Source organism: Candoia aspera, chromosome 1 (assembly GCF_035149785.1).
Source record: "Candoia aspera isolate rCanAsp1 chromosome 1, rCanAsp1.hap2, whole genome shotgun sequence".
Lineage (NCBI taxonomy): Eukaryota > Metazoa > Chordata > Lepidosauria > Squamata > Boidae > Candoia > Candoia aspera.
This window is the reverse complement of record NC_086153.1, coordinates 225938846-225957176: the sequence shown is the minus strand read 5'-3', so window position 1 is coordinate 225957176 and position 18331 is coordinate 225938846. Positions and strand designations below refer to the sequence as shown.

The 18331-nt window shown below is 42.6% G+C and overlaps 1 protein-coding gene across 1 annotated transcript; it reads right to left on the bottom strand.

Annotated features, from left to right (window-relative positions):
• Positions 1-7852: 7852 nt before the first annotated feature.
• Positions 7853-15551, bottom strand: LOC134489704 (CD59 glycoprotein-like). The gene is made up of 3 exons (XM_063292536.1): positions 15246-15551; positions 8921-9031; positions 7853-8122 (listed from the first exon to the last, which is right to left on the bottom strand). The coding sequence occupies exons 1-3, from the start codon at positions 15292-15294 to the stop codon at positions 8001-8003; spliced, it is 282 nt and encodes a 93-aa protein (XP_063148606.1). The 5' UTR covers positions 15295-15551; the 3' UTR covers positions 7853-8000.
• Between the last annotated feature and the right edge of the window lie 2780 nt (positions 15552-18331).

Below are 18331 nucleotides of genomic sequence, written 5' to 3'. Positions count from 1 at the left end.
TAGGAAGTTGCCAGACATTCAGCTAAAGGTAGCCTGCGGTGAAAAGAAGAAGCTGTATTGCCATTTGGCAAAAGCAAATAAAAAATTCTTCCATCACACTATTGAAACTTGGGCAAGGTATGTCTCAAGCAATGCCATGAGCTGCTACCAGGACATTTCTTGGGCTCAATTGTCTTCTTCCTCCTCCTTTTCCTCCTCTCCTTCTCCTTCTCCTTCTCCTTCTCCTTCTCCTTCTCCTTCTCCTTCTCCTTCTTCTCCTCCTCTCCTTCTCCTTCTCCTTCTTTTTAAAAGAAACTTTATTATATTTTCAGAGTAAAGATAAAAACATGAAAAGATAGAAAAAGATTGAAAGGAAACTAAAGGAAAAAGGAAAGAACTAAAAAGTGCAGAAACAAATAGAAACAGACACAAAAAGAATGACTTCCGACTCTTTAAAAATGCCTCAATCTCTTACTCCAATTTTAACTACAGTAAACATTATTTCTATGGTCTGTCTCAACTTAATAGTCAAAATTCAAAACTATAACTTCAGTTTTTTTCAATTATGAACAAAAGAAAACCAAAAGCAATTCTCTGCCAAAAAAACAAAAAACAAAACTTCTACTAAATATTTTCACACATCTTTATAGTCAGTTTCACCTTCTCTGCCAAATCCATTTAATTTTATCTTATTATACCCCTAATACTACCATCCCTCACCATATATAAAATATCTAACTCTTAATATATACAAAAATACAAATCTAACTATTCTTTCAAACTAAACATTCCACAAACTTACAAGGGCTAGATTCTGTTATATATTCAGCTTAAAACCCTTTAGGATCACGATACATATCTTCCCCCAGGGGTTCAATTATCTTCATGTAGTGCTCCATTGCGCTTCTTAAGATTTGAAATGATAATTTTCTGACTCCCAAACCATAATCCTGATGCAGCTGTGGTATCCAGAAGGTCCTGGATCTATAAAGAGCAATTTGGTCAGAAAATGAACTCTGTTCTTTTCAGGAGACAAGCTTGACTTTGATGGTGATCTCTTTCCACGATATGAAGTAAGTGGCGAGACTGAAGTCCATGCGCCTTTCTGGAGATCCTCTCTTTCACAAGTGGTCTGGTTGATGGTGCTTATTCATACAACAGGATGAACAGGCCCAGTAACATCTCAGGAGAGACGATGTGACGATGTGGCTGAATCTATTGTATTGATGCTATCTAAATTCATACAAGTAACTCTTAAAAAGTAAAAGCATAATTTCAATTCTGAAAGCACCTTTGCGTTTCCTTCCTTGTCTGTCTTCTAAGTGTATCTCAGTGGAAATGAGAAGGCAAAAGGAACGGGGAGGTTAGGTTGAAGCAACTCTGAGGCTGCAAATGCGAGATACCTCAAATTACCCACATTGTGAGATAAATTGAATAAAACATTACGAGAAAAATGGCACTGAACTTCTTACCAGTTTGGATAGATTTAGGAATATAGGAGTAATTGTTGTGGAGGATTGGGACCTTGTAATGATAAAGGAATGCAGTTATGACCCCTTCTGGGCTGATTTCAAATTGTTGTGACAAGGAGGATTGTGCAGGACTTTGGATTTGAAAGGAAAAAGCTCCTTCCTCAAACTGCTTCATCTCAACATAATTCTTTCCCAGGAAGATGGGGATGAGTTGTGCTGTCTTGGGAAAAGACGTGGCTGTGTTAAGAAGCCGCAGAGAGTGTGCTGTGTGAGCACCCCGCCATGCCCCAAAGCATCTTCTCTGCCTTTGAAACTCATGTGCTACACAGTCCTGATGGCAATGCCTTTCATCACCATTGCTTTTGGAGGAGCTGTGTGCAAATTGACTGTTATTTGCACATCTCCATTTTTTGGTCAAACATTGCAAATTCCATTGCCTTCTGTTTGGTTTTACGTGAAACAACATTTTGTTCTTCTTCACTTAGTAATAAAACATCTAATCCCTGTTGGTATAGTGTCTTCTGCTACAGAAATTAATGTTACCATGGTAATTGAGTACTTCCTTAAGTATCGGCAGGGTGAAGGGGTCGAACTTAATTGTCCTCAGTTTGGGTGTTAAAAGCTGCATTGCCTGAGGGAGGTACTTGCCTGGACTTGTTTTAGTGTCTCTTTCCTTTTCTACACACAGCCTCTCTTCCCAGTGCTCTCTGAGCACGTGTGAATGCACAGCTTCTAAAATATGTCTTTGTGCTTTCTGTAAATACATTTATTTTTATAGAAATACCTGGTGTGTGTGATTTTTCTGATCTCTCAGGCCAAATGCTTTCCAGCAATCTCTGACAGGTTATGGGCCCATTAAGAAACCCAGTGAACCCCCAGAGAGAGCAGAGAGATCAGCTCCACACCTCATGCACAATTTAAAGGCAGGTAGCAAAGACCTGTGAAGATTTTCTTTGGAGCCGCCTGGAGATTTTCCAGCAACTGCCAGTCTCTAGGACAAAGAAGCCAGCTGAGGTGACTTGCAAAAGAAGGAAGAAGCCATGGCTGCCTCCCAGCCCTCAGCGATGCCTCTCAAGCGCCTATCAGAGACCAACTACTTGAATTGGGCCCTGAAGGTGGAAATGTATCTTCGCAGAGAGAATCTTTGGCTGCCAATTGGTGAGCAAACCCCCCAAAATCCCAGTGCTGAATGGCTTATATAGGATGAGCAGGCTAGAGCCACCATTATCCTGGGAGTTGAGGACAATCAGCTAGTGCACACGAGAGGTATGCAGTCTGCAAAACAAATTTGGGACACTTTGAGAGACTTGTACGTGAAGGCAACAGCAGGGAGTAAAGTTACCCTGACAAAAAAGTTGTACAAAGCCTACCTAGCAGGGGGAGATAGCCCTCCTGAGCACCTGCATTATATTCAGCAGCTGTTTGTTGAGTTGCAGGAGAGAGGAATGGAATTTACACCTCTCACAAAATCCTATATCCTCCTGTCTTCACTGAATGAAACGTGGGACACACTGATTTGTACCCTGGAGGCTATGCCTGAAACAGACCTCACCCCATCGTATGTTACACAGCGCTTACTTGCTGAATGGGAGAAGAGAGAGGAAAGATCCCCCCCATCTCTTCTGGAAAGCTGCAGCATCAGAAAACAAGGGAAAAGAAAGAAAAAGAAGCTAAGGCGACAGCGACAGCCAGCCAGCAATGCTTCACTTGTGGTTCAGCTGGACATTTGCAGAAAGACTGTGCCTTGAGACCCAAGAGTAGAAAGACAGAGAAGAAGAACACAAGGGCAACACAGAAGAAGGCTCTTCAGACAACCCAAATTGCACAGGTTTCTGAGAAGGGTGATTCTGATGTATGGGTGTTGGATTCTGGGGCCAATTGTCATTTATGTAATTGTAAAAGCTCTTTTGTGTCACTGTCTAAAACAGACAAAGTGTATCTGTGACTGATGGGTCTGTGACCAAAATTATGGGACAAGGTGACTTGTATTTATCCTGCTTGGGAGAAACTGTGAAAGGTGTGTTGTATGTCAAATCTACAGTCAAACCTTTTATCTGTGGCACAATTAGCTGCAACAGAGTATGTCATAACATTTAAGAAAAATGGTTGTGAGATACGTAAAAATGGGAAATTGTGTGCTACTGGTATGTTAAAAGAGTCCTTGTACATTGTGCAAAATGCAAGGAAGCCAAGCTGCAAAGCTGCAGTTGGCAACGCTCCAACTCATGACCAATGTGTACACCTGATGCATAGAAGATTTGGTCATGCTAATTTCAGGTATATCGCACAAATGCCAGAGCTGTGTGCTGACCTAAAGATAAAACCCTGTGACAAATATTTAGACTGTGTAGTTTGCAAAGAGTGCAAAACACTAAAAGCTCCTGTGAGTAAGCACAGTGACAGTGTTACAACTAGACCCTTGGAAATTGTACACTCTGACATTATTGGTCCTTTTGCTCCAAGTTTTGGACAAGCAAGGTATGCAATGACCATCATTGATCATTTCTCAAGATACACATTTATCTACATCTTAAAACATAAAGATGAGGCATTTGAGAAATTCAAAAGTTTTGTGACATGGGCAAATGGAAAATTCCCAAGGCCTGTATCTGCACTCCAATGTGCTAGAGCAGGAGAGTACCTTTCTCACAAATTCAAAAGGTTCCTAGCTGAAAAGGGGATAGAACAAATTCTTTCTTAACCTTACACCCCTCAGCAAAATGGTATTGCTGAAAGAAAGGGCAGAACTTTGCAAAATGCGATGGAATGCATGCTGAAAGATTCGTATTTATCTTTTAAGTATTGGGGAGAGGCAATATCCGCTGCCTGTTATGTACAAAACAGACTGTATAACTCTGTGATTCAGGACACTCCATTCCATTTGTTTTATGGTGTGAAACCAAAGGTAAACCATCTTAGAGTGTTTGGTAGCACTGCATGGGTTCATATTCCAAAACAACAGAGAAGGAAAGGAGGCCCCACAACAAAGAAAGCCCTCTTTGTTGGCTATGAACAAAGCCAGAGGAGCTACAGGTTCATAGTGGGAGAGAAATTAATAATTAGCAAAAGCGCTTCTTTTGCTGAGCAAAACTGGGGAATATTAAATTCTAGCTCTCCAGTTGATCTATTCACAACAGAGCAGCAAGGACTTGCTGATAGTGATCTTCTGCCTAGTGAGGACATTAAGCCAGAAAAGCAAACTGAAGATCTGTCTGATGAGATAGATGCTTCTCAAGAAAGTGATAGGAGTCAAAATTTAAGCCCTGTATTACCTCGCAGATCTCAGAGGACTAATAAAGGCGTTCCTCCATCACGTTTTCAGGCTGAAACAGTAAAGGCTTTTTACATATTCACAGAACCTGAATCCTTAGAACAAGTGAATGCTTTACCACCTGAGATTGCACAAAATTGGCATTCTGCCATGCAACAGGAGTTAGCATTTTGAAAGAAAATAAAACATGGAAACTGGTAAATCTACCTCCCAATGAACGCTGTCTGGGTTGCAGGTGGGTTTTCAAACTGAAAAGGGATGCTGATGGATAAATCCAAAAATATAAAGCAAGGATGGTTGCAAAGGGGTTCACTCAAAGGAAAGATTTAGACTTTGATAAGACTTTTGCACCAGTTACTAAAGGTGAATCAATTAGATTTATTTATTTATTTATTTATTTATTATTCACATTTCTGTCACCGCCCATCTCCCCCTAAAAGGAGGACTCTGGGCGGTTTACAATAAAATTCACCTTAAAACCTGACATCATAAAATCACCAATATTAAAATAATAAAAATATAAATATAAAATCCAAGTGGGAGATTTCCATTCCGTCAGGAGAACTCTACATCACCAGCCACCCCCAGGAAGAGCTATTGCCCTTCCCATCCCAGGCGAGGCGGCTAAACCAGGTCTTCAAGCCCCTCCGGAAGGTCGGGAGCAAAGGGGCCTGCCTCATCTCAGGGGGTAGAATGTCCTTTATAGGGCATTCAAGGGCAAGTATGACCAGTGACATCTCTGTACTGAATACTGGCCTGAAACTTGACTGAAATGGGTCCAGATAATCAGCTGCCTCTTGGATCCTCTTGAAGGACAACTTTCCCAACAATTTTCCCTAAAAAGGTTGAAGGTTGATCAGACATACTCTTCACCTTCTTCCAGTGGCACTTCGGCATTCTCATCTCCCAGAGCTCCTCGATAGACCACAGCACTCCCATGACTGGCATGCAGGGAGAGGCCACATAGGCACAATGAAATCCAAGGCTCCTGCCACCCACCCATTCCAGACTATGACCAAGGCTTTGGCCAAACTGCCATCCACATCCTCAGGGAGAACCCCAAGCACCCTCTGGAAACTCTCTGGGAACGTAGATTTCCTGGGGTGGATTGACTGAATAGGTCACATAAAGTGAGTTGGAGGGCAATCAAAAAATGAGCTGTCCTTAGTGACAACTAATGACAATTTCCTCCACTGCCTTATTTATTTATTAAATTTTGCCACCACCCATCTCCCTCCAAAGGAGGGACTCTGGGTGGTTTACAAAAACAATAAAAACATTAAATATCCTAAACATCCAGTACAATATAACAATATAATATAAAACATAAATATAGTATAAAATCCAGATGATGATGATAGATATAAAACCACATACATATGTCTAAATGGTCATTTTAGAGCACCAGCCATCTCCAAGAGTGACTGCCTCCTTCCCCCCAGGCGAAATGGCAGAACCAGGTCTTTAGCTGTTTTCAAAAAGCTACCGGGATGAAATCTGTCATATTTCTGGGGGAAGGATGTTCCAGAGGATGGGAGCCACTGCAGAGAAGGCCCGTTTCCTGGACCACGCCAGATGGAATTCTCTTACAGACGGGGTCCATAACATGCCCTCTCTGCATGATCAGGTGGGATGGGCAGATGTAATGGGGATGAAACAGTCCCTCAGATGGTCCCTCACATCATATTGCAACTGCCCTGAGAAAAAAACAGATCTAGAGGGTGACCACTGCTATGTGTCAGGTTCTCAATGACTCAGGATAGGTCCATAGTTGACCTATCCATGGGGGCCATGAACTTCTGAGCTGGCCTTTGATTCAATGTTGCCTAGCAGGAAATGGAAATCTCTGAGGACTAGCAGTACTGGCATCCATCAGGTAAGGCAGGGGTGCTGCTGAGCAGAAGGGAGGGCTGTACACCAGTGATAATCCTAACTGTTGCCTAAAGCACAACTTTAAATACACAATCACATATCCAGTTACAGTATATGTGGAGCAGTACCTCTGAGAACTCTCAGTGACTCACTGGTGAGAACGGCCACCCCTCCTCTAAGTATTCAGCTCATGCAGAACTCAAATGCTAGATGGGCATCCCCTTCTGGGCCCAGCCAGGTTTTGGTTATACACGCCAAGTTGGCCATTCATCCACTCTAAAACGGTGGGTGAGAGAAGGCTCACCGTAGATCGACCTGGCATTCAAAAGCAGCAGCTGAAGGCCAGGGCCCCCCAAGGACGTGCTAACCGAGTACTGAAGTTGGAAACTGTGGAGAGTAAGGAAGATGACCTTGATGAGGTATGCAAAAGCTGTGGCCTAGGCAAAAGAGGCTAAAGCGTCTTTTCACTCCAGGACATCCAGGTAACATCTGGAAGCAGCAGCTCAGAGAGACGCCTCCCTAATTCACTGAACTATAAAGAGGAAGAGGAACAGCACAACCAGACTCGCGAGCTTCTGTTCTTATAAGCAATCTCCATAAAGGTAGCTTTAGCCTCCCTGTGGTCTTGGTCTGGACTACCCCGTGGGTGTAACAGAAACTGAGGTGGACAAAGGGACCGCTCCCAGTGGACCAAATGTCCCTAAAGGTGGCCTGCCCTCAAATGTGCACCATACCTACATCCATACGTACATCCACACTTAGAGGATGTTTAATTCTAGCTTCCTCCTCAGCATCATGGTCATAGATTTGAGAGAATCACTTACTCCTGCCTATTCATGAATGAGCACAGCACTGGGTTCCCAGGGCAGACGGAAAACATAATGATTGCCTCAGTTGAAATGAGGGTGGGTAGGAAATTACGCTGCACTCTTCAATCTGCAAAACTGTTTCGAGTGATTATGGTTTTATTCATGCTTCAGTTTAATCCTGTCACCTCTGGAAATCTTTGACTAGATCTTGCAAAGACTTACAACACCCAAAAACATGACTGTGAAAGAGTAATAAGGCTCCGCCTTTCTTTCCATCTTGAATTCTGCCAACTGGCAAAGCACTGTGATGTCCTGGGATATAATGTACACTTGTGCTAGCTTTTCTGCAACGTTGTCAGAACCTCCAACAGCACTGATTTGGTGTAGACACAGAAGAGACAAAAATAAGCCCTTGTTCACTCTGTACAATGAATGCGTAACACATTTTTATTTGTTTTCTCATTCACACAGGACTGAGTGACAGTATTATTGAGCACCACATTCCACATCACTCTTGAATTTCAGACAAATCAAAATCAGCTCCAGTGAGTTGAGGCCTATGAAATCATTGAGGTGGTCTCCAGCTGAAAATGAACACTATCTGTTGCATCTGTCATAGCCACAACAAATGGCAAGAACACCTGGTTGTGGCCTTGAATTCAGTACTTTACAATCATACGTTGAGCCGCATCTCTTGGCAATCCTCGGGGGTATCATTCCTAAAGGAAAAGAAAGATTTAGTGGTTACAGTTGAAAGGAATTAAATCTAATGGTTCACCAGCCTTGTCTTTTGTGGATTACGGGAGGTCCTAGATCGATTTAAATCCTGAAAGATGCATCCTGGGTACAAGGGGCCCTGGACACATTAGTGCCACAATGGCTGACATCCACAACATGATTGGGTTGCTGTGGGAAACAGTATTGCCCAGGTTCCTCGAAGTTGGAAACATGACTGGTGCCTCACTGAATGGATAACACAGGGAGGAAAGCAGGAGTAGAATCCTCCCCACGTCTGCTGGGCTTCCTGAGGTGAAGGCTATGGCCTTGCACAGAAAGGGCTAGTTGAGACTAGGACTCAGGGAGCAATGTACTCCCCACCCACTTCCAGGACTAGGTTCAGACTTCATATGGGGCAATATAACATTTTCTTTTCATTTTGGAAACTCACTAGTCCATCCTCATGTTCAGTGTTTTGAAGGTCACCTGTTTCAGCCACCTAAATGTGGGACGTTCCAGGAAGTGGCTCTGTTTCTTCCTCCCATCTGTTACTCAGGAGGGCTGTCCACAGCCTTGAAGGAGCTGCTTTGCAACTCAAGGGAAACAAAGCAATCTTCCTAGAGCGGCACCTTTTGTAAGGTTTTTGCAGCTGCCTTCAAAGTTTCTCCCAACTGTCTCCAGCTATGTGTCAAAGGCCTTGCACAGCCTTCTCTTGAAAGCTCATTGATGTTTCCCCCCCTAAATAAGTTAAATGAACTAAATAGAATTATTTTTTATACTTTTCATACTATTTTACTTACCACCTGGATTAATGATTATGGTCATGCACTGGTTTTGATTAACAGAGCAAGTAGTTGTGGTAGTACAGCCTCCTCCATAGCGACAATTATAACATTCCAGAGCATCCACAGCTGAAAGAGAGGAGGCAAAACAGCCACTAAATCCGTAATTTCCATAGACCATCTTCTTGTAACATGTTGCATCAATGTGATTTGGGAGTAAAAATGCAGAAAACTGTTTGCATCAAAGGTTTTAGAAAGTTCAGGCCCTATGCTTCAATTTCAAATTCAGCAAGATCTGAGAATTCTGACTTCCAGGGAAGGAATGGCGAACTGAAGATTGCCCTGCTAAAACCAGAGGCGATGACGGTGGTGGAATGAAGAACCAACGAGTCAACCAGCCGTTCGTAATTCCTCTCCGGACAAGGAGAGGAGATTGCCCACAAGTGCTCCAGAGAGTTGCTCCTTGCAAGGAGATGGCAAGACAGCACTCTGTGGCGAGTTTAGAGCTCTGGGAGACGAGGGAATAGCCATCTTGCTCAAACCACGTCGGTTCCTTTGAAAGGACCTAGGTTCTCATATTCCCTTTTCTAATCACTTTCAGGAATTGCTTGTTAACTGCTTTTCAAGTATTAGGAATGTTTGGATAGACAGGTTTTACAGGACTGGGTGGATTTCCTTCAGTCCTTAGTGAAAGAAGTTTTAAATACAAGTCTAAGGATTTTTTTTTTAAATAAAAAGTTTTGGAAAAAACAGCCAAAGGTTGATAAGAACTTTGATTTTGGAAAGTTACAAACAGACTAAGGGTCCAAATGAATTTGAAAAAAGATTTTGGAATTCATAATAAGAATCCTTCCTCTGGAAAAATGCTTTTGAGTTGAATTCTTTTTAAAAAATGATAGGATGGGACTTTGAAGGTTGGACACTAGAGGGAACTAGAGGGAACTAACAATTATAATTAAAGGGGAAAAACACGTAAACTCGACTTACAATTACAGAATGGAGTAAAATATTTCAACATGGGATGTATTGAAAGATATTTTGGAACAATGGACTCAGAAGTTAATTTTAAGAGTGAGTGCTGTTAGAAGTCCTGGCAAATCCAGCATGCCTCATTAGCATATGGATGGTTGCTCTAGGATGCAAACTCTCAGTGCTATTGAGGAAGCTGTTGCCGCTCCCACTTCCCCCCTCTCTCTTCCTCCTACTTCCACCAAAAGAAGCACATGGCTGTGTGCTGCTCTCCTCCATTTCTGGGCACCATGCAGTGGGCTTGGAATCCCCCTTTCTACACGCAGCTCTTGGTAGCTGTAGGGCTGAGAGATCACCAAGTATAGGTAAAGAACAGAAGAAACAAGGAACTTCATTTTTCACCAAAGATGAATGTAACTGGACCAAAGAATTAAGTCAGTAAGATATTCTTTTTACTTCTTAACCTACTCTGTACCTACTAACCTACTCTAACCATGTGATTCTTTATGCTTGGGAGGGCTAAGTGTGTAAGATCAATAACCTGTGTTGTTTGAAGCTATTTAAGATAATATTCTTTTTCTGTGTGCAGCTTCTCAGCTGTGTTATAAGCTCTGCTCCAATTCAGTTGGTCCTAGCAGGTCACTGATTGGCTTCAACTTACTCTATAGAAAGAGTGTTTACAGGATGTTATGGAAGAAGAACACATTTTACCAGACAAGGCTGAGACTGAGACTGATCTGAAAGTGGATTTAAAAAATCCAGGCTACAGTAATGACATGGAAAAAGATGCTATGCTGGACATACAAAAGAAACCAGCTGATGTCCTAATAATCAACCAAGCGGGCGGAGATGTAAAGATTTGTTGAATTTTGAGGAAGGTGAACCTCAGCTTAAAACAAGGGAACAGTTAGAATTGGAGGGCCATTCTTGTCATTGGTTTGCATTTGTGCAATTGCCAGAAAAAATTAACTTGGATGAAAAGACTTATAATTTTGGTGATGAAAAAACAGTTTGAAATGGAACTCTGTACAAATGAAGAACATGTTATCACAAAGATCTATAAAATGTGGTTACAAATGAATTTAGAAGATGAATATATTAAAGATTGTATGATCAAATGGGCTAAGAACTTTGGGTATAATATTATGCTTGAACAATGGGAGAACATGTGGGATAAAGGTTTGAAATGCACTTTGAATTATAATTTGAAAGAGAATTTCTACAAAACGAGGTATCATTTGGTATTTAACACCTAATAAGCTATCAAAAATGTTTAACGGAGTATCAGATGTTTGTTGGAAATGTTCTCACACCGAAGGGATTTTCTATCATCTTTGGTGGACCTGTGAGGAGGCTAAGAAATTCAGGACCAAATCTGTGTTATGATAGAAAAGATTCTTACAGGGGACATACAGTTGAAAGCAGAAGTGTTTCTTTTGGGTTGGATGGTCAAACACCTTGAGAAGCAGCCTGGGACTTTGTTTCTACTGTATATATGCTAACAGCAGCAAGGCTTTTATATGCTCAAAGATGGAAAGATCCACACATTCCCACAATGGAGAAATGGATGATTAAATTAATGGAATTGGCACAAATAGCTAAGTTGACAGCGTTGATAAGAGAAAATACGGTGATTGGATTATTTGCTTGTATCTGAAAAAAATGAAGTTTTGATTTTGGGTTTTGAAGATAGAATGATTTGATTTTAATATAAATAATGTTACTAAAAGTTTAACTAATGGTAAGAGATTACATTTGTATAATATGCATTTATATTTGTGTTGGAGAAGGTCAGAAGTCATTTTCTTTCTATATTTTCTATCTACTTTTGCACTTTTATAGTTCTTCTTTTTTCTTTAGTTCTGTATTCTATCTTTTTTGTACTCTATTTTTGTATTATACTTTGAAAATCAATAAAGTTTATTTAGAGAGAGTGTGTGTATGTATATGTGTGTGTGTGTGTGTGTGTGTGTAAATAAAAGAAAAAGAAAGAGGCTTGTTAAAGCTTTGAAGAATTTTGTGAGAAGGGATGGAATAAAAAAGAAAATAAACCAATTTCTAGGACATTATTTGAAGGGACTAAAGACCAAGATCCTTAAAAGTAAAAGGAAGGAATATACAATTGGTTTATGTGATCAAGATTAAAATAGACATGTTGCTTTCTCTTCTAACTCTTAATGGATTTTTCCTGACATCAGGACTGAAATGACAAGGTTTAAGGACTGTGTATAGATAAGAGATGGGATATGGGAAGAAGAGAACATCTTAAGAGAAGGTGACAAGCTACTAAAATTGTTTGCACTCATTGTGATGAAGGAGGAAATCATTTCTTTATATGTTTCTTTTCGTCTTCTTCACTATATTCTTATTTTTCCTTTCTTTGCTATTTTCTTTTTTCCTGCAACTTCTATTTTTTCTTTTTCTTTTTATTCTTTTCTTTTTTAGTTTCTATTAAGTTTTTACCATTGTCAGTGTAATTTTTAATAAAATTACTATTAGAGAATTCAAAGGTTTCTCGTTAAAAACTTAATCATTAAAAAAAAAACCCTTATTCTGTTATGAATGTGTTATATGTCACTGTATTCACACAGGGGCCCGAGAAGGCACTTTTTCCATACACGCTAGTTTCTGAACCTGGGACAAATATGCTGATGATGAGAGGGGAAAATCCAGATGTAGAATCTGCATTATACACGCAGAACATTTCCTTCCTACCAAATAAACAGTTACACGGTTCTTCTTATTTCTGACATTTTTAAAGAAATAGAGGAGGGATTCTGGCCATCTCGGATGCATAATCAGAGCCTTTTAATAGCCTATAGCACAGCTGATGGTGAGAAGGAGTGGGCAGAAACGTTAAAAGCAAGAGATAAGGAAACTGGCAAGAAATCGTCTATTGATACCCATCCCTATTCCCAGTCATAGTTTTGTCAGCTGAGGCTTTCGTGTAACACTTTGTGGTAGTAAGAGGAAGGTCTTATAGGCAATTCCCACAGTAATATTTCATGCCAAGTCTTCAGAATGACATGAATTATAGAATTAGCTTAACCAGGACATACTGGCATGTCCCTGAAAAAGAGGCAGTATTTGCATATGTAACACAGGGAGTTACAAGAGAGATAAAAGGCCAGGGATTCTCAAACTTCATTGAGAATATTACATGATTCAGTGGAGATTCATACTGAATGTCCTTTCTCATCACCTTGATATTACACATTCAGAAATCTACTGCAGAAAGGCAAGTGGTTTGATACCTGGCGTACCAGGCTTGTACTCACTACTTGACTTAGTGGTATTGTATGCAACCATTTAACAAGTGGTTCTTGCAACTGCTGGGAACCACCTGAATTACACCCTGAGGAAGAGGCGGAGAGAGTACAGTAGCTTCCCAGCCTTAGTTAACCTCATGCCAAGTGTAACAATTTTCGTCCAGTCTCCCACCTCCCCTTTCTGGGGAAGGTGGTTGAGAAAGTGGTGGCTTTGCAGCTCCAGAGGGTCCTGGAGGAAACGGATTATCTAGACCCCTTTCAGTCAGGTTTCAGGCCTGGTTATGGGATGGAAACGGCATTGGTCGCACTTATGGATGATCTCTGGCGGGAGAGAGATGGAGGCAGTGCATCCATCCTGGCTCTCCTTGATCTCTCAGCAGCTTTCGATACCATCGACCATGCTATCCTTTTGGGGCAGCTCAGGGAGTTGGGGGTGGGCGGCGTAGTCTTACACTGGTTCACCTCCTTCCTCCAGGGCCGGTCCCAGTTGGTGTTGATAGGGGAGGAGAGATCGGCCCCGCGGCCCCTTCTTTGTGGGGTGTGACAGGGATCAGTACTCTCCCCTCTCCTTTTAAACATCTACATGAAACCACTGGGTGAGATTATCCGTCACCATGGGATGAGGTATCATCAGTATGCTGATGATACTCAGTTGTATATCTCCATCCCGGGTGAAGTAAGTAATGCCGTGACTACCCTCTCTGAGTGTCTGGGGGCTATGGGCGCCTGGATCGGGAACAATGGGCTTCAACTGAACCCTGGTAAGACCGAGTGGCTGTGGGTTAATGGTTCTTCTGTATCCGGGACATTAACATCTCTGGTCCTGGATGGCATTGCACTGCCCCAGACAGACCCGGTGCGTAACTTGGGGGTCCTCCTGGACTCACGGCTCGTGCTCAAAGAGCGGGTGGCGGCCATGGCCAGGAGAGCCTTTGTGCAGCTACGTGCTGTGCACCAGTTACGCCCCTTCCTGGACCAGGAAGCCCTTCGAACAGTCACTCATGCCCTTGTTATCTCTCAGATAGACTATTGCAATGCGCTCTACATGGGGCTGCCCTTGAAAAGTATCCGGAAGCTTCAGCTGGTCCAGAATGCAGCTGCGCAAGCTGTTTTTGGTGCCCCCAGAAGGGCACATGTAACACCACTGCTGCACGAGCTGCATTGGGTACCAGTTTGCTTCCGGGTCCAATTCAAGGTGTTGGTTATCACCTTTAAAGCCCTACATGGCATGGGACCAGGTTACCTGAGGGACCGCCTCTTCCCCATTACATAAACCTGTCCCACCCAATCGTGCAGAGAGGGCATGCTACGGACCCCGTCTGTAAAAGAATTTCATCTGGTGGGGTCCAGGAAGCGGGCCTTCTCTGCAGTAGCTCCTGCCCTGTGGAACATGCTGCCCCCGGAGGTGAGATTGGCCCCATTGCTCCTGGCCTTTCGGTGGAGTCTGAAGACCTGGTTCTGCCACCTCGCTTCGGGTGGAGAGGGGAATAGAATTACATGGGGATGGTTGTTATAGACGACTCCTCCCACACGTGGACTGTTTTAGATGTTTCATCGCTTGGATTTTTTATTCTTTATTCTTTATTTCTATTTATAGTATTTTTACTGTTTTTTATTTTTTGTATTATTCTGATGATTTTAATCACTTGTTGTAAACTGCCCAGAGTCCTCCGACGGGAGGAGATGGGCGGGGATAAAATAGATAAATAAATTAAATAAATAAATAAACATTCCCTGTTAGGAAGGGGAGCCCAGGACTGGGCAGGGTTCCAAATGCTGGCCATTGTGCCCCAAGGACAACCAAAGTCCACTTTGATCAGAAGCATGCTTATGCTACTCTCTGTACGCCACGACCCCCAATCTAGGGATTACCTTGCAAGCCAACATAGTCTTGCCTGCATCCCCCCAACTGGGGTTTCGCCCAATGCCCTGACGTGGGCCCTAACTTAGAAAACAGAGTAAAGACATAGTAACACGTATGTGTTGAAAATATACTTGAGTTAGGCTAGGAATTTGTTCCCAGCCTTCCTCTCAGTTTTAATAGGAAGGGGCTGGGCCCATGAAAGAAGAACGTGAGCGTTGAGTGATCGTGAGCGAGAACTTACCTTGTGACCAAAGCATCAGGGCAAGGACACAGAAGACGATTTTTCTCATGGTTTTTCTGGAAGCTGATTGCCTGCCGTCAAGAGTTGGAAATCAGGGTCACTAGCTGTTTGGAGTTCCTTTTCTTCTGATTTCACAAAAGACTCTGTGCACAGTAAATCCGGTTTGAACTGCAAGAGCAGCCTATGTCAAATATATAAAATTGTCTAATATTCTGAGGGGTTTTATATGTTAAGGTGAATTAAAATATATATCCTAGCAACACCATTATCTTAACTGTCTTTTACTCTCTTCGTGACATTATGTTTTAATAATTCCACTGTATTTATAATTGTAGGTGCTCACTGTGAAAGGATCCTTTTTGTACGATTAAAAGTGGAAAATTGTAAGCCTCTAGATTACTAACCACTGAGTAGCCCCATCAGCCTAGCCAAGGCCAACAAAGCTGGAACTTGTGGTTTATCATCTTCTGCAGAAGCTGCAGTTCACTCCCTGATTCTTTATACTGTTCTCTAATATATTCAGGGTAAGGAAAATGAAATAACTCAAAACAACAACTAATAATAATAATAATAATAATAATAATAATAATAATAATAATAATGCAATAACAGTAAACCATGTTTTCTCTGGAGTACCAAGCTTGTATTTCCTTATCTAATATAGAATATAAGGTCCATACTCAGTGAGAATTTTATACTGTATCTTGATTGTATACATAGGCAATAAATTAATGAAGCGTGATGTCTAAGGAAAGGTAAACCTTACCTTTCGTACAGCTGAAGTGAAACAGAGCTTTCTTCTCCTAACTCTGTGTACAGTTCCAAATATATATAGTTGTCCTCCCTTGTCCTCTCCCTCATTATACTTGGAATTGCTTGGGTAATTGTCGATTATCTTGTTTTTGCATATATAATTCAAAGATTCTAATTGTGGTAAACTTCTTGGAACTCTCCTTGACAGAATGTTCAGTTTGCTGCATAAATCAACGGTGTCAAAAGCTTTTAATGCTCCATGCTTTAAAAATGACTCTGATTGTAAGCAGTAGTCCGTTACATTTTGTTCTGATTCATGGAGCAAATTATGCATGTTGAAAAGGAAACTGAACACAGGATTAATGGTTTGCATCTGGACGAATCTCTCATCTACAGAATTGATGGCAGTATCAAGGATAGTGAAATAAACCCTGCAGAGGTTCCTGTAGCACATTCTTCCCCAGTAGGGACTGGGTTACCATAAACAAGGCTGCTGAATGATGATCAGCAGATGCAATAAGGGTGGAGAAATATTGACATTGCGCCACCCTTATTGCCACGAGATAATCCTAAATATGGGCCTTTGCCCATGTTTGATCAGAGTTACTCTTCACCTTCTTCCAGTGGAACTCCAGCATTCTCATCCCCCAGAGCTCCTCGATAAACCAATATGCTCGCAAGATTGGCATGCAGGGAGAGGCTGCACAGGGGCAATCAGTCCAGGCCCCGTCACCCACCCTTTCCAGGCTATGACCAAGGCTTTGGCCAAACTATGCTCCAGATTCTCAGGGAGAAGCCCAAACTCCCTCTCCAAACCCACTGGGTACATAGATTCCCTGGGGTGGGTTGATCAAATAGGTGACATCAAGTGATCTGGAGGGCAGTCAAAGAGTGATCTGTCCACAGTGATGACTGATGACAATTTCCTCCACTGCCAAATCATATTGCAACTGCCCTGAGGAAAAAACAGATCTAGAGGGTGACCACTGCTATGTGTCGGGCTCTCAATGACTCAGACAGATCCATGGTTGGCATGAGGGCCATGAATTTCTGAGCCTGCCCTGGATTCAATGTTGCCTGGCAGGAAATGGAAATCTCTGAGGACTAGCAGTACTGGCATCCATCAGGTAAGGCAGGGGTGCTGCTGAGCAGAAGGGAGGGCTGTACACCAGTGATAATCCTAACTGTTGCCTAAAGCACAACTTTAAATACACAATCACATATCCAGTTACAGTATATGTGGAGCAGTACCTCTGAGAACTCTCAGTGACTCACTGGTGAGAACGGCCACCCCTCCTCTAAGTATTCAGCTCATGCAGAACTCAAATGCTAGATGGGCATCCCCTTCTGGGCCCAGCCAGGTTTTGGTTATACACGCCAAGTTGGCCACTCATCCACTCTAAAACGGTGGATGAGAGAAGGCTCACCGTAGATCGACCTGGCATTCAAAAGCAGCAGCTGAAGGCCAGGGCCCCCCAAGGACGTGCTAACCGAGTACTGAAGTTGGAAACTGTGGAGAGTAAGGAAGATGACCTTGATGAGGTATGCAAAAGCTGTGGCCTAGGCAAAAGAGGCTAAAGCGTCTTTTCACTCCAGGACATCCAGGTAACACCTGGAAGCAGCAGCTCAGAGAGACGCCTCCCTAATTCACTGAACTATAAAGAGGAAGAGGAACAGCACAACCAGACTCGCAAGCTTCTGTTCTTATAAGCAATCTCCATAAAGGTAGCTTTAGCCTCCCTATGGTCTTGGTCTGGACTACCCCGTGGGTGAGACAGAAACTGAGGTGGACAGAGGGACCGCTCCCAGTGGACCAAATGTCCCTAATGTGACCTGTCCTCGGATTTGTACCATACATAGCCCTGCTGATCAGCATCTCAATCTTCCTGCCTGCCCTCTAATTTCCCACCCCTTCCTACCTTGAGCTCCCACACCCAGGCCAAGGAACACATTCCTTCACATATTCACCCCATCTGCATCCCTCAAGTTATCATGCACAGGACATCTGCAGCCATCCCAATATCTTATGGGATGCAAAGCACACCCCTAGCTACTCTTTCCCGCAACACTCAGCAGCCCATGAGGTGTAAGATCTCCTTGGGAGCTTTACTTGGAACACATGCAGACCACATCCATACCTACATCCACATTTGCAGGATTTTTAATTTTAGCTTCCTCCTCAGCATCATGCTCATAGATTTGAGAGAATCACTTTCTTCTGCCTAATCAGGCGGGCCTTCTCTGCAGTAGTGCCTGCCCTTTGGAACATCTTGCACCCGGAGGTGAGGCTAGCCCCATTGCTCCTGGCCTTTCAGAGAAACTTGAAGACCTGG